This window comes from Coturnix japonica, chromosome 12 (assembly GCF_054131305.1).
Source record: "Coturnix japonica strain WE chromosome 12, WE-NBRP24, whole genome shotgun sequence".
In the NCBI taxonomy this organism is placed as follows: Eukaryota; Metazoa; Chordata; class Aves; order Galliformes; family Phasianidae; genus Coturnix; species Coturnix japonica.
The window spans coordinates 21926884-21944037 of record NC_140674.1 but is presented as its reverse complement, the minus strand read 5'-3'; the positions used below and the strand labels follow the sequence as shown (position 1 = coordinate 21944037).

The 17154-nt window shown below is 42.7% G+C and overlaps 1 protein-coding gene across 12 annotated transcripts in view; it reads right to left on the bottom strand.

Moving 5' to 3' along the window:
* PLCH1 (phospholipase C eta 1) overlaps positions 1-17154 on the bottom strand; it is a 77308-nt gene that overhangs the window by 11400 nt on the left and 48754 nt on the right. For 5 of the 12 annotated variants that reach the window (XM_015872225.2, XM_015872226.2, XM_015872227.3 and 2 more), the window contains 9 exons: positions 16697-16876; positions 16493-16600; positions 15900-16024; positions 15409-15493; positions 14589-14735; positions 14149-14228; positions 12608-12667; positions 11777-12131; positions 5726-8917 (listed from right to left, as the gene is read on the bottom strand). In XM_015872225.2, coding sequence (XP_015727711.2) covers positions 6813-8917; positions 11777-12131; positions 12608-12667; positions 14149-14228; positions 14589-14735; positions 15409-15493; positions 15900-16024; positions 16493-16600; positions 16697-16876 — 3245 coding nt within the window. In that variant the 3' untranslated portion in view covers positions 5726-6812. Of the gene's footprint in view, positions 1-5101; positions 5244-5725; positions 8918-9213; positions 9243-11776; positions 12132-12607; positions 12668-14148; positions 14229-14588; positions 14736-15408; positions 15494-15899; positions 16025-16492; positions 16601-16696; positions 16877-17154 lie in introns of those variants that run through there. The other 7 variants (XM_015872229.2, XM_015872230.2, XM_085513700.1 and 4 more) reach the window with 4 other exon arrangements.

Sequence of the window (17154 nt, the reverse complement as noted above, 5' to 3'; positions counted from 1 at the left end):
CCCCAGCACAGCCCCACGCACCACCAGCATGGCTCCTTCACTGGGAGTGGGAGTCAGAACCCCTGATAACTTGTACCCCTCACAGGGCACAACATGAAGCAAGGGACCAGCTGCTAAGCTCCACTAAGGCTCCTCTGCCAAAGCTGCATCTGGAGGATGCATTCTGTTAATGAGGCTGATCAAACAAAAGGTAAAATTTGTGTCTCTGAAAGGTAAAACTGTGCTGCAGCCTGTCTTTGGTACAGGTGAAATTGTTCTCCTTTACAAGAGAGCAGAAGAGAAACCTCTGACTGAAGGAGCATCCCTGCGATGCTGCCAGATGGACACTGCTCCCTGCACAGGGAGGGTCAGCCATGTGTCCCAGCTGTGAGCAGGCACAGGGCTCAGCTGCAGTGCCGCATGCTCAGCCCCTCCTGCTGCCCCAAGAAGCAGAGGCTGTTTCACCCAGGGCAGAAGGGAGCAGCCCCACAGTGTCTCCTGCCGGGGTCCAGCAGCGATTTGCTCTTTGTCTCTTAAGAATGATGATATCTGAATGCAGATCTTCTTTTCCTATGAGTGACACTATCCCTATGGATGAGGAGTTCTACTGGCCAGAATCACACAAGACACATTTCTTCAAGCTCTTCTTCCATGGCTTTTCTCAGCCATTCCCTCCCCCTTCTCACCATAACAGTTTGTGACAAGCAGATCTGCTGATGGCATTCACCTACAGAGCTACAGCAAGTCATGTTTGCATTGGGCAGAGCTGGATTTGTCACAGCTGCACACAACATAAAACCTGTCTGCTCTGGGCCAGACAGTCAATTATCTCGATCAAATTCCAACTCTTTATTAACAGATATTCTGTTCATCTTTCATTCCCTGTTTCAATTTCTCCCAAACCTCTCCCATGTGCGAGGCAGAGAGGTTTGTATGCGTGGGCTGTGCGGTAGGACAGATGGATCTGACAGCAATGGCATATTCTTTCATAAAAATATGACGGGATAATAAGTGGAGATCTTGTTAAACTTGGCTACCACTAACACAGCTGCTTGTTTACTAATATTTCACAGCAAGTCAGGCTTCCTGACAATGCCTCGCTTGCCAGCAAGCCAAACATATCAGCAAATACTTTTTCTTAGGCTTAAAGAAGGAAGAATAAAAGAAATGAATGGGACTTTCTAGATATAGTCAGGCTTTTTTTTTTTTTTTTTCCCCTTTTTTTTCCTGGAAATAGATCAACTGTCATTGATCAGTATTTTATATATATACACACTTCTGGTTCTATGAGAAGAAGCAAATAATCTTTTAGGAATGAAAAAAAAGCAAAACAGTTTTAGTGTTTTTTCCTAAGAAGAAGAAAACAATACCAGCTGTTTGTGCTTGTTTTCAACAGGAGACCGTGGGTCTGTTTAAACACAAGAACAGCAGTGCTGGGTCCAGAAGGAAACGGACTTAAGGGGCTGCAGTCTGACAGACACACAGCTGAAGGTGTTCCCTGATTTGTGCTTTGTTTTTCAGAGGAATTGTGTCCAAGGTTACCTAAAGAGTTTTAGAACACTTCAGATTATATACATATATCTAATATATATATATGTATACATGTACATATATTCCAGTTAATATGTATTTTTATTAACTGGAACAGCCTAAATAACCACAATAGGGACAGCAAGAGTATCCCAGTCTCCCTCTACTGCAGAGGCAGCACACATTGTGCAGCTTTTTGTGCAGAGGGCTCAATGAGAGGCTGTGGAATATTAGAAGAATTGAGACAATTTGCTGTCAGGATAGAAGGAAAATGAGGTGACCGGTTCTCTGAACGAGTGCTGCAGCCTGCAGCTCCTGCCCTCAGAGGCTCAATTCCAGCTTTAAAAGGATGATTCACATTCAGAAGAAGCCATGAAGTCTTTAACAGATTTGCACATTGGGTAATCCCACTTAGTTCAACATAACGTGATAAAAATGTCAAGTGCGGTTTCTGATAGGATTATTTTCCTACACCTAACTGCTCTGCTGCATTCTTGGCACAATAAGAAACCTGTTGCTTAAAACCAACGTGGATCTTAAAGATTATCGGCAAGGTGCAAATTTCCACCTGCCAGCACCCTGGGAATCCAAACACAGCCCAGCTCTGCGGAGCCTTGCCACACTCCTCTGCCTCTGGAAATGGTGACAGGGGGAACACAGAGCCCTGTGTCCCACAGCCCTCTCAGCTGACAAGGACTCCCACATCCAGCACTATGCAGTACCAGCCTGTACTTCCACTGCTGCGACTGGACACTGCTTTATAGGACAGCTCTGGGAAGTAAAAAGGAATAGTTTGCTTGGTACTGTTCCTGCTGCCTTAGTGACTGGATATACTTTTTTCAGTAAATGAATCCTTTTACTCACCTGGCAAGAACAGAACATCACATTCGGAAGTGGTCAGCAGCTGTTGCTTGTATTTATTCCTCCTACTAAGCATTTAGCATTTCAGTGCAACAGAAGATGCTGCCAAAGCCAAAGAGATCTAGACATTTCATTTGGCACTGGACTGAATCCCTCACATGATTCCTAGCACAGATCTACAGCTGAGAAGGGACAGCACCCCACCAGCCCAATAATGCAGGAACTTGAATTACTGGCAAAAGGACCAAACGTCTTTACTTTTCAGCAAATTAAAAAAAAGTACCTTTCAGCAAGGAAACAGAAGGGGCAATTCACTGGACACGTGTATATCAGGCCTTCTCCCTTCACTACTGTTAAGTCTAGCAGTACCCTGCTGCAGGGCTGGCTCAGCACTGCTTGGCACAGAGACTCAGCATGGAGACCAGAGGCAAAGGAAGCTGCTGAGATTTTGTCTTTCAAATAAAGAAACTCTCGAACTGATGAGTAAATCTTGTTGCACCTCATGAAAGTATATACTGGCACCATGGAAATCCAGGAAACTCCTCTATAACCTCCACTCACACTGCTATGCTGGAGAGGGTCTCACTGCAACAGGAAGGTCCCATGGCTCTGCCTACCCACAGCCCGAGCACCAGGAGAATCAATGATTTTGACCCTCCACCTCCTGGCTTTACACCTACGTGGCCTTTTGTCCCCTTTGCCCCCAAAGGCTGCTGGGACAGCCTTACTCTCAACACAGTTCAAAACAGAAAATCCTAATGACTGTCTTCCAGCATTAGAAATGCAGGTGGTGAACAAGGAAGCCTGGTTTTATGCAAACACTCTGCATAATTAGATTCTCACTTCCAGCTACAGGAAAACAAGTGGGAGTGCAGGTCAACAGAGCTACTATTTATTTAAATGCATTCCAAACAGCACACACACCCTCACCTAGAAGACTGGGTACACATTTTAAATATTCAATATCACAGCCCCAAGACAAGAGAAGTACAAGAATTAACATTAATTGCAGGTGCTCTGCAACTCAGTGCTGTTAACTTCCAGCAAAACTGCTCCACTGGATTTAGAAGTGTCACTTCAGTCTGGTACATCTTAAACTGCAATAACATTTTGGCTATAAATGTTGGAAATATGTAGCACTAAATTAAATGAAAGCATCTGCTTTAAAAGGCCTGTAAATCAAATGAGTGCTTGAAAGCCAGCTGTGAATTAATCTTCCGCTTCAAGACATGCATCCCTTACAATGTCCTTCTTTTAGACTGTTATTTCTTAAAACAGGATCACATAAATAATGTCTGACTTTACTAACAAACTTCAGTCTCCATCCAAACCTACCAATCAATGTTACTCCCAACTCTCGAAAGCTTAGCACTAATCCCTTCCTCACCCTGCTGCCCATACAGAAATTGCTGAAATCTCTGCTTCCCTTCTGGTTTGACGCTTCCTGGTGACTTTGGCTTCCTCAGCCAGATAGGAAGAACTGAAAAGATGTGAAAGCTTCCTAGCAGACCTTCATGTGGATAAAGGAGAATACAGGATCCTCTGCTGTGAGTGAAGAATGAGGAACACCACTGCATGCCTAACATTGGGAGCATCTTACACTGCTGGTCAAAGCAGGGGAAGGAGATATCCCAAAAGATAATCATATAAAAGTAACTACTGACCCTTTTTGCTTTTGAATTTTAAAAAGTAGAATTTCTTAAAAGTAACATTCCTATCTCAGTTTTGCTGCTGCTAACTGTTCTCTGCAGCACAGATGCAAAGGAAGCATCTCAACAAAACCCCAGGTGGAAAAAATGCAAATCCTAATTACAAAAGTAAATCTGTCCTCCAAAGAAAGTATTAAAAAGAAAAAAAAAAAGAAAAAAAAAGAGGGAGAGAGAGAGGCACGACAGATACCTACTGAATGGATGCTTCCAGTGCAGTATTTCAGCCAAGGATTCAATGCTCTCACCTTGTGTTTATAATCCCAGTGTGGTACCAATCACGTTACCTCCATGCTTTCCACTGACATAACTGCTCCTGACATGTTGCAAGTGGTGCCTGCAGCTCCAGAACAACACTGAGAACTTGACAGCCCTCACAGGAGACCTCTGGGAACGAATATAAGATTTGAAGAAGTGCAAGACTCCAAAGGTTTGCTCCACATGGGATGTCACAGAGAAGGCTGCAGCTTCATGCTTATCTGAGAGACATTTGGAAAGAGGCCTTTAAACAGAGCAGTCAGATAAAACAGTGCTGCACTGGGAGGTGAAGCCAGGCAGAAACCCAAGGTATATAGATTTCTAAACCCTGGGGATAATCAGCACTGGAACAAGTTGACATCTGCAGCAGATTCTTCAGGAAAAAAAAACAAAAACCATTCACTATGAGTTTTCATGGTTCAATTAATTTTGAATAAACAGACGAACAGCTTTATGAATTGAAGGTGTAAGAGCAACTGATGAATATACTCTGTACTTGAATATAAACTGGGATACACATAATAGTTCCATATCTCAGAAGCAATATGGGTAGTTTTAAGTAAGGGACAAGTTGTTTATACTGACTGACCTGAAAACGAAAGAAATTTAACTTCATTTCAAGCATCTTTGACATCTGCTTATAGAATGATTCCTAACTCTGTGAAGACCATAACCAAATACCAAACAGTAAGCACAGGAACAGTCCAGTGCCCTGAGATTAGACAGACTTTCTGACCTGATTTTTAGAGAGAAACAGCTCTGTTCTGGTCCCTACAGCACCTGGCAGGAGAACAGGAGGCACAGCAGTCCTGGGGAATGTTCCTCGCCTGCCCATCCTTCGAGGGAAGGACAGACTCAGCTCCTCTGCATCTCAAGCTCTTCCTTCCAGACTCTGAATCCTCTCCATTTCTAGCAAATTAAGAGAGAGAGAGTCAAATGGCCATTCTGTACATATGCCTGGCAGGTTTGCTTTCATACAAAATACTAAGTCTAACCCAAACATACTGTGGTTGTGCTATAGCAATACTATTGCCTTTTTGGTACTTTATTATTTTTGTTACATATAATTGTAAAACAAAAAGCAACATGCGACGCCTCTGACACCGGCTTAATTTGCTCTCCAAATATTTTAAAGAGGACTCTCCAATACTCACCATTTTGAGGTCAGGCATTATTCATACACTGAAAAGACATATCTGAGGACCAATCCCATTCCAGGCCATAACCTTTTATCAGAATTGAAGTTCTGAGATTGAAAACTTTAAAAAAGTTACACAATTTTTCCCCTTCTGAAAGTTCATGGCAAGACAGACGTGATGTCTGCAATCACCACCTGCTGTCAGCTTAACCATAACTGCATTCTCCACATTTTCAGTAAACATGTAACCAGGTGCTTAAAAATCTATTTTAATGGTGTTCTCAAGAACAACAATACTCTGCATTACAAAAGAAAGAGGTATAAGGTACATCTTTTACATATAAGAAAAAAACTTACAGCAAAGACAAAGGATATCTTTAAACCAAAATAAAGCTATGCTGTTCCCTACAGGGAAGCTCCAGGTGTTGGAGATTACTCATCAATTCACTTCCAGCATTTCATAGAAAAAGATGAAGGACGGTCAAAATAGTTATTCTATCACATCAGCTTTAAATATCAATGACTATCAACACTTCAGCAATAAAATTACAAATATACAGAAAACCAATCTGCTACAAACACAACCGATAGCAGAAATACAGAAAATATGCAGAAATTTCTATTCATAAACCCAGATTTACCCCCACATTCCACTCAGTCCTGAAACAAGCATTCCACACATTGACAAAGACAGAACACAACAGTTGTTATACTTCACAGAGTGGGCAGAAGATAAATCTATGCAGTCCTCACAGATGTGGACTAACCCTAATCGTACCAATTGATTGTTGCAGAACCACAGTCCAAACAAGGAAACGTGTAAAATCACTATTAGCATTTGGGTACAAAGCTGAGTGAAGGCGATGCTCGGGGTCTGCTGCTGGGGAGGACCTGGCTGAGCAGTCAGAGCCCAGAGCAGTCGCCAGGAACAGAAAGCACTCCATGCAGTATTGGCATGAAAGGCCAAAAGCAACCACTGGGACTGTTCTCTCAAACAGCAGACTTCAGGAAAACAGAAAAATACTCTTGCATTCATTGCAATGTCATGCCCTCGAGCCGTGCATTACGAAGACAAAATGCTACAAACGCTCATTGCGTGCAGCCAACCCCCAGCCTACATCCTTGATAACTGCTAAATTAAAGTAATACATACATAAGGATGGAATATGGTTTTATTTACGTAAGTTCCAATAGGAAAAGGAACATTAAATTGTGACTGGACCACCAGCACGAAAATGCATTTCTAAATAATTTAAAGCCTCGAAACAGTATTTCTTTCTAAAAAACCCTTCATTTCAATGAAATGGTCTGTAAACGTTTTAGACGTACATTTATCCAACCTACAGCCTCAGCAGGAAATAGATTTCAGGCTTCTCATCGCCGTCGGGCTCCAGCTGCAGCAGGGGGCTGTGAGCACACAGCCGCTCAGCACAGCCCTGCTGCCAGGCAGCACACGTGCCCTCAGGGAGACCCCGGCCCTCCGCTGCCTCCTCAGGGAAGCTGCCCAGGTACCTGGCTATGTAGGAGCCTGTCGAGTGCCTGTTGACGACATGAGGGGACACCGAAGGCTTGTTCCGAAGGACAACCCCCGCTATGCTGCCTGTGTTGGAAGATTTTTGCTTGCTGGCCTCCTGCCTCTCCTTGGCACGGCTGGCGATGTTCCGCACTCTGCTCTGGCTCCTGGACGACAGCTTTCTGACCAGCGCCTTTGGGCAGTCTTCATCGAGCTGCCTAGAATACAGCATCTGGTGGCTGTCGTCCTGGTCCAGGGACAGCAGCTTTCTCAGCTGTTCCGTCAAAGCATCTGTAGAGTGTGGTCTCATCCTCTTCATTGCAGCGAGCTTCTTGTCTCTCATGCCAGATGTGATAAAGCTCCTACTGATGTACTGATACTTACTTTCAAAATTGCAGGAAATATCTTCCGATGTCAAGTCACCAAGACTCTTGGATTTGCAAGGGCTGGCCTGTTTGATGGCTGGGGGGGGTGGGAAAGCCAATGCGCTTCGGAGCACTGGTGAGTTTACATCAAGTTGGGACCTCCTGGAGGTACACATCAAATCTTTCTGCTTATCCACATGATGATGATGATGTAGAAAACCAACATTTTCACAGGCTGGAAACGGGAGCTTGCTTCCCGCAGTCCTAAAGTTATCCGAGCAGTCCAGGGCAGCAGCACAGAGCCCAACACTCGCACAGTTCCCAAAGGTCCTCTCACCACAGTGCCTACTGTCCTGCTGCTGCTGCCTCAGTTTTAAAGGGGAAGCCACTTGGCTCACATCTTCCCTTTTGTACGTGCATGCAGTTACCAAGAGATCTTGAGAATCCCCACCCACCTCTACAAGACTGCTGCTTTCTGAATTCTCACCCACAGGGGGGTCCACAAGCATCTCCTCAAAGATGAGGCTACTGGAAGCAAAAGAACCCACAGATCCTGGGGCTTCCCAGCTTGTTTCACATTTTCTTTGGGGATTTGCATTTAGCAAAGAGAAAGGTGAAGAACAAAAAGAGCCAGGCAAGTTATTTTCCACACTCTTCGACTTTTTTTTGCAAACTAACCCACTGTGGGTGTTAAATTCAGAACCTGGAGTAAGAGTTGCCTCGTGGATAATTGTGTACACAGAATACTCCGCAGTCTCAGGGCTGGGGAACACGGCAATGTCTGGAGTTGAAAATAAAGGGGATTTGCTGGATTTGCTGGAAATGAAGTCGTTCTTACAGGGAGTGCTAAGCTCTGCAGTAAGTGTTTGCGTGGCCACAGCACCAAAGGTCTGGCTGCCAGCACCTGAGAGCATCGGTGCAGTGAGGCTGGTTTGGTCATCAGTGACATCCAGCTGGCCAATCAGAGCTGAGACTGCACTGTCCATCTCACTCTCAGTCACCAAAGAAACTTGTTCTATAAGTCGGGAGATGTCGCTGTCCTGCATGGTTAAAGAGGAACATAAATCAGGAGCATCAGAGCAGACGGCAGAAGAAATATTGGTGAGAGAACGATGTGCCACGGTGCTTTTCTGGATGATGTCGTATTTGGGATTTTCAACCTCCTCTACTTTTTCAGGAAGGCAAGTCCTGACAGGCGTTAATTTCTGCTCCTTACACCTGTTTGTGTCATCTTCCCTTTTACTGCCTGCACAGTTCCTGCCCTGCATTTTTTCCGTGATGCGCTCAAAGCCAGCGTCCTGAATTAGAGGCACAGTTTCAATGGGAAGGTGACTTTCCTGATTGCCTATGAGGTGATCTGTTTCGGTTACACCACTTACGGCAACCAAATGTTTGGGTTGCTCCTGGGGAGGTGGCACAAGGGAAAAACCAGCTGTAGTTTCATTCTGGGCACTCTCCTTTTTCAAGGGAGATGCCAAATTTGAAATATCTGCGGTTTTCTCAGAACAGGCGAAAACAGATTCTTTCCAGTTTGTTTCCTTTTCATTTTTATCGCCATCACTGTTGGCTAAATTAAACGAGAAACACGTTAGTTGCATACATTTTGTGCTCTGCTTATTAACAACTACTTTGTCCTGAGACAGACAAATGGAGAACGTAAAATTAGGTACAGTTGTGACAGAACCGTTATGGTGTCGTGAGGGCTCAGCCCAAATTATCTGTGACATGGATAAATGGAAAAATACAACTGCAGGCACTTCACTGAAGCTTCCTTAGAATGTCTATTACATCAAGCACGTGATGTAATACTTGTTGCAAATAATGTTAATGAGGTACCAGATCATCGTTCGCACATGGCATTACCTTCAGCTGTGTTCCTATTCAGATTTGTACTATAAAGAAGCATGGCAATAAAGACAGAACAAAACAGCTCTGTTAAAAAAAAACATAATACTTGGAAACAAGATGCATGCTTAAAAGAGCTCGGAGTATAAAGCGTCAGGTAGCTGGACTCCAGACACTGTTCTTTACGTACAGTTATTGTAAGAGATTAAAATCGAAGGATATAATTTCTGCTCTTCTATCAGCACTCTGCATTCATAGGAGAGCAAGTTTTCAAATTCTGTGGAAATACGTAAGATTTTCTCCACCAAATCTTCTTATTTGTCTTTATTTGCCAAATCCCAGCTCCATGACTCACTCCTAGCTTCGAAGCTTTAATTAAGCAATAAATCTGGTATAACGCATACTCTTTTTTACGTTCACAAGAAATCAGGTGCCTGAAGCCCCCCATTAGAGACAAGTTCCTCCAGCCAATCAGTGTACCCACAGAAAGACAGGAGACATGTACAGTTCATTCATCTGTACATCTTTGTTTTCCTACAAAAACCAAGGGAGAAAGTGGGCAGCACACTGTTCACTTTGCAGAAATCCACCCAAGTCAGTAGAGGTACTTTTAGCCATAGCATTTTAGCAAGAAAGACCTCTGCTGGACAGCCAGCCCTCTTTATTCTTCACTGCATCCTGAAATAACGAGCACTCGGTTGGACTGGAAACCTCCATGACGGTGGATCTGCCTCCCAGTCTGAATGACTGGCACTGAAGTTACTTTAGGAGAACTCCCAAGCCAAGTTCTGCACATGTGTGAAGCCCTTTCACACCTTTTCTTATCAAGGCTGAAGGTAAGTTCTTCCAAAAATGGGCTGTCCCTTTGGCACAGAGAAGAGAGAAGGTCCTGCAGCTACAGCAGAGGCCTCCATTTAGCATTTCATCTTTTGTCTCACTTTCTGTGCCTAAGGAGGCTGGTTCTCCTCTGTGGGCCAAGCCAGACAGACACTCCAAAGGAGAAAATTTACTTCCTGAAGCAGAATTTTAGGTGATCTCACCAGAGCCTGTGTTATTTTCCTGTAAGACAATACCTACAGCTTCCAAAAAATGTGAAATTCTGTCCTTACTTAAAGCATCTATGGTAAGAAATCTGCAAATAATGCCTACAGCTGTTGATAGAAATGACCGAGCTGTAACAGCTTCACGTGCTTATCCAGAGAAAATATTTCTATTTCAAATGCAGCATTTTCAGAGCTAACTTCCTTTGCCAGGAACATCCCTTTTCCTGTCTACAGTCTTATCTCAGGTTGGTAGGGGGAAAAAAAAAGGCAGGTTTAATTTTGTTTTCCATTTCTCTTTAGTGACTTGTCTTACAAAGTGATGTCCATATTCTAAGTTCCTTCAAAGCCACAGATGAGGGCAGGTAGAACAAACATGGCTTAACAATACATTCCCACCTGAGCTCAGCTGTCCAGCTCCACGTGGCTCCTGGCACTGGCAGAAGCTGCTGCTGTGCAGCTGAGAGAGAACACTCAGAGCACAGCAGCACTTCTGTCAGCCACCATCCAAGCCAGGTTCTCACTGTGCTCTCCTCTTACCAGGTAGGACAGACAGTGCTGCTGGCTGCCCTGTGCCTGTGGAGGAATAGCCCTGTGGGGACCGACTCTGAAAAAGTGCAGCTGCCAACACTGACCACAGCTGGGCACCTGGCCAGCCTGTATGAGAGCACGCACCCAGATGAACAAAAACCAATCCCAAACAGCAGCGTAGGTGGCTCAGACAAGGTACAAGCTCCAGGTGGAGGCAGCAGGTCTAACAAACTACAGCCACGGTATTTAAAGTTCTCAAGATGTATCTAAATATTCTAGTAAATCAAATATGATGCATGTCATTGAACTCACCAAATTTGCTGTCAGGGGAATGGCATTCAAAACTCAAACTAGTGATGCAGAAAAGACTTGGGAAAACAGCTGTTTTAAGATTTGACTCGTGTATCATGACTAAGCAAGACTAAGATTTTATCTTGGTGCTTTCCATTTATACTCAGTTACTCAATTCAGCTCCTTTTTAAGGACAGTTGGGTACAAAGTCTGACCCTACTGTCCCTGTTTTTAGTCACTTTTGAAAGTCTGCATTGGTCTCTACGTATTTTGCAACCAAAGCCACACACTGCACGATATTCTTCCTCCTTGAAAACGGGAAGAGAAAACACCATGCCAGCAACTTTTCATAAGCAAACTGACGGTAACAAAACAGACATTGGTGAAGACTGATTGAACGTGGGTTCTTAAAGGAAGAACCAATTTTGCTTTCTCACAACAGAAGTTGAAAAGTGTCCTTTTAAGAGCACTTCTAGAAATTATTGTAATTTATTTGCCTAGTTTGGAGACAGCTTTCCACTGCAACTCCAATTGAGATCATTCCACTTGACATGGAATCTGAGGGGACTAAAAATGCTAGAATCTTAAGCACACAGCATTTTGCCTAGTAACACTTAAGGAAGTTGAATAACACTACTTGTATATAAACTGCATAATCAACCCTCCTAATAGACTATTTCTACTTCATTACACCACCATTAGTTCTGGAAGTCTCTTACCAATTGCATTTCCTTTGGCATCTTGAGTAGTTTCATCTTCTGTGCACGGCAGTCCTACAAGAAGGAATTTGTCCACTGGCATAGAAGCAGGACGTGCTTGCAAACTCCGGCTGGTACGCCTTACGACTCCTTCTTTGTCCTTCAGGTCTGCTGGTTCGGACGCACTGTCCTTAATTTCAGAAGCTTCCAGAAAACCCATTTTACTTTTCTTTCTACCTTTTGCTGGTGCACTGGCCGTGCGCCGGAGAATTCGGTCACCAATAGAGCGCTTCCGTACGTAGTGACCACTGCTCTCAGCAGAACTGTGCTTTGGGTTCTTATTAAACAGCCCTCGGAGTCCGATCAGCTGCTTATTCTGAAAGGACAAGAATAACCAGGGTTTCAAGCAAGTCCAGACTACTATAGAAGGGTGCGGTGGAAAAGGCTGCTTTCTGAGCATTTATGAATGATGAATACAAAGTTAAAATGCAGCAAAGCAAAAAATTCACACCAAGCAATTCACATCTACTCTGACCAAGGAACTATCAGCATAGGTCTCCATGAATTCATGCATGTCTGTGTTTCTCCTCATTAGGATGGCAGCCTGCCACAATTACAAGAGAGGTTTGCTCAAAGTCTCCTAATCAAAGATGACAATATTGTAAGAAATGTACAGCAGTGACAGGCTAGACATTAATTTGAAGTTTTATGCATGGGCATCATCAAAGCAATACTCAAATGTTTCAGAGTTTGAATGAAGAATGATGTAGCTTGGTAGTTACAGATCATGCGATTAGGAACCATTCGAAAATCTGTGCCCAGCAAGTTAAAGTGCATGCTGATGAAGTCTACCTTTGTGGCTCCTAGAAAGTGCAATATTGTGTAACTGGGATTGAGGATTAAGGGGCTCCACTGAAAGGCAAAAAATGCAAATACGTTTGGCTAATATTTTCAAGACCACAATACAAGCAACTAAGGTAAATAATGCATCAACTGTAAATATAAACTCTCTACAGCAAATTCTTTAAGACTAGTCATTAATGTAACATCAGTCTTTCATAGGAACTTCACCAGACATCCTTTTTAAAAGCATGGCAATGTAGATTTGGCCTGTTTATACCTTAGAAACAATAATGTAGTCCATCATTAATGCAAGAATTAGATAATAGACTAAGTTATATGAGATATCAAATCCCACTCAGAATAATTTCCGTCTTCTGTTATAAACATTTGTCTTCACTATGAAGCTACTCTTTACTATTTTGCTTTGAAGAGAACATGAACCAGGAGCAACAGTCAAACAGGCTGTTTTTCAGGCAATAACCAAAGTTCTACAGATGTGTACATGTCTACGTAATGTGCTGCAGATGTAACCCAAGCTGTTTACTGCTGCTGCTCTTTTAACACAGATGCAGCAGTGATGAAGACTACCTGGAAGACTAAAAGCTTCTCTCTGTGCACAGAGCACACACAGGTCAGGCACAGTCAGGGCCATTCTGTCCAACATGTCCCTGGCTGTAGGAACACTTCCAGGGGCAAGAGCAGAGAGTGCACTGAAACACTGATCCCTGTGCTGAGGCAAGGATGCCAAGAGCAAGACACACATCTAAGTGGTTTAAAGGGCTATCTCTGGATCATTCAGCCATCTAACGGGATCAGTGTGGATAAAGGTAATGGAGTTAAGTGAGGATCTGGATTGCACCAAATCTCAGCCCCTGGGCCTTGCCTATGTTATCTCCTCTCTGAAATTTCCTTGGGTACTTGCAGAGCTGTGATCTTATGTACAGAGATAACTACAGTGCTCCAGAACAGACAAAAAGCTGCTGGTCAGAAAAGCTTTGACATAACATTCCCTGCATCTGCTCTCAAGAGGGAGAAAGGCTGAGAGCTAACATTCTTTCTTCTATACCCTTAATTATTATAATTTTTCTATCACTACAAAGGTCCATTTTATTTTAGAAGCTTGTTGAACATGGCCTTAACTTCTGTGTGTTGCTGATCTCCACTGACCTGTTCATGAAGGCAATTAAAGCAGAGAAAAAGCACTGTGCTTTTGCTTTCATTTTAAAAATGAGCTTTAAAATTAGTAATCTTTCAGAAAAGCAACAAGAGGTATGCACTAGAACCTATGAGATTTATGACAAATTAGCTCCTGTAAATAGCTTTTCAAATACCAAGTCCTGGTGCAGTTTAAAGTCCTCAGCTCATTCCATCCCTACATGAACTGCATAATTTCTTTAAACCTTACTAATGATCAGCACAGAGTTAGCCAGGCACCTAATACAAAACACACTGTAAACTCCACAAAACATTTAAACTGAACTGAAATTCATTTTTATTAGAAGAATTACAACAAAAAGCCATAAAATACTTACATATGCAAATATACCCACCTTTCCATAGATTTCATTAATGGTTATGTGAACAAATATGGAAGCTTCTGTCAGTCCTTCTAAATACACATGTCGATAACCTAGCAAAATTAAGACATTGCATCCCAGTCAGCAGTGTGTACTTTATGGACACCTGACAATGAGTGTCTGCAGAAGTGGAACATATATACCTGCTGTATTAAATGAAACCTCATGTGTCCTTATGAGTTTTCCAAGTCTCACAGTACAGTTTGCCCCAAGTTAAAGACAGAAGAAACACCCAATATCACAGCCACCCAGCCTGAAAGCAACAGTGAATGCATAACCCTAACATTGCAGAGCTGTCTGAGTTCATACATTTAGGCATACATACTGTGCTGACACCCAGTTTTAAACTTGCAATTCAAAGCCATTTGATCTTTGTTTAAACATCTAATTCAAGAAGAAGATGTGGGACTAACCAGGTACAAGACTGCTAAAGGCCAGCGTTCTTTGTCCAACGAAGTCTCGCCCAATAGGGTCGTGATCCCAAACAAGAAATCGAACCAAAGCTATTTCAGGCATGTGGATGGTAAAAGTGAGTGTTTCCTCCCAAACAGGATTAAACCCTATACAACAAATGCAGCAGAAAGTTTCAGAAACACAGTCAGAGCAAGCACTGGTCCCAGTGTTCATGAATCATAGCAAGAGGCATGAGAAACAGACCAAACGTGCAATTGAACACTCACTTATACATTGCTCATCTATGTCTAAGCTCTCTCAATCTTCATTATAGAAATAAATGAGAGTGGGAGATCCATCTCCCAGGCAGCTTTTACCAAAAAATGGTTCTTGTGTAGGTGGCAGGAGGAACTAATCTCTTCCACCCCCCATGATATTGCAACTGCCCGCTAAAACTAATGGCCTCCTCCCTTGCTGCAGCAGGCTAACTCACTCTGTTCTTTCCCACCTTCCCATGATGGGGGAGGTGGCCATAAAACTGCTTATTTGTTTTCATTTCCTTTGAAATTATACAGGTATTTTATTACACATCAAAATGTTCAGAATTTCTGCTCAAAGGAGATTTCAAAACAATCCAGGAGATGGATGTTGTGGCAAAGCAATTCTCGCTCGTGTCCTGCACCAGAAATTCTGGTCAGAAAGCAGAATTAATTTAGAAGAAAATCATTTGATTTCATCAGGTAAGAAGCTCTGCAATTTACAAAGTAATAACAGACACTGAATCATTTGTAATTACTTCATATTTTACTCTAAGAAAAGGAAATTAGTTGATTATCTTACCATTGTCATCAACCACCCTGGTCTGATCTTTACAGCAGTCAACAGGCAACCCAATAATTTCCACCTCAACAAAGGGATCTATTATCTATTTTAGAAACAACAATATTTTAAAAGCAAGCCAATATAAGTGAAGGTCAAATCTTAAGGAAACTGACACAAATAATTAATTTAAATTCATATTCGAGAATCACTGTGATTTCCAAGCAGCACACTCATGCAACGTGGCTTCACAGACTGTAGTGGTGTGTGGTTTATAGGCTGAGGAACCAAGGCCAGCCATGAATCATTTCCAAAATACAAAACAAATTACATCTTAAACATTACATATAGGATACAGACTGTGGGAAATGCTAGTACTGATGACCAAAAACTTGTCAATGTCTGACAGTTACTGGTGGATTTAAATAAGGAGAAAAATTCCTTGAGTCAAAGGCTGCCATGTCATTCTAGGGCCTGCCATAAAAGCATTTGTTGGTAACAGAGTGCTTTACCTCTCCTCTGTCTCCCAGCATCGAGTCAGGAGGTTTAGGCAGCTGCTGTCCACTGATGATTTTCAGGATAAGCTGCTTCTTAGGACTAGCAGGAAGTGGATCTGAAGAATAGGGGTTGAACGAGCCTGAAAGTTGGCAAGCAAGGAAAGCAAGCGTAAGGATAGACAATCTAAATTAGACATTAACCCCTTGCCCCCACAAGCAGTACATATGCACACAGCACACATTAGCTGCTAACTTGAGAGCATGGAACAACCATTAATGAATTTTACAATTCATTCAATTTTAAAAACAAACAAAAAAACCCTCCCACTACTACAAGACAAATACCACCCTTGCTAATGAGGAGAGTTTTGCAAGGCTAAGACACCCGCCCTAAAAAAAAAATTCTTCTCCAATATGGTTGACCATTTGTAAGGCTACAGTTACAACTCAGATCAGCGGTCTTCACATTTCTTGCACAGATGCCAACAAGAACAAGTAGCTCGGGTTGAGTTCTTCAGCCACCTTCAAACGCCCAGACTGCCTCTGACATTTCTTTGTTACCTTTCTACTAATTACTATTTCGTAATCAATACATAATAGAACATTACCTTTGCACATCTGCTGAGGTTTGAGGACATAACCACAGTTGCCATTTACCCTAAATTTTGCTTCATTTAATTGCATCATACGCCCCTCAGACTGGTAGTTTAGTGCCACTGTTAAACAAGAAGAGTTGAGTGTCACTGATAAAGATCATATTCACTTAACACAAAGACAAGAAGTGAGAAATAAGATTCTCATGCAATACCCACCTAACTGGCAACCAACATTCCAGTAAGGTAAAGGATTGAAGTTGCTGGAGTCGATCCGATACGCTGACGGATAAACCCTTGTAAGCTGCTTCTGGTTGTAAAGCATGAACTGTTCAGCCTTCTGTTGCACTGCTTGGTGGGCTCTTGTTTCACTGAATGACAGCACATTCCCTGTTGATCCTGAATGCATTGTTAACCAACAAACAAGTTACAAAGCAATCCCAGGGCATGGAGGCCTGAACCCAAACCTCAGCTATACTGGTATTAACCAAGGAGAAGATCAGAGTTAGCCCAAACTTACACTGATTGTTTTGTCATACTCAACCGATATATAGTTTAACTGAAGGGCACCAGTTTCGTCTTTCAGCAGTGCCTTCTGTTCAACTCTCGAGTTTCAAGAATTTGCAAGGAAAGCCAAGCAAGAGTTCATGCTAATTACCAGGGTCTTTTCTCCTGCA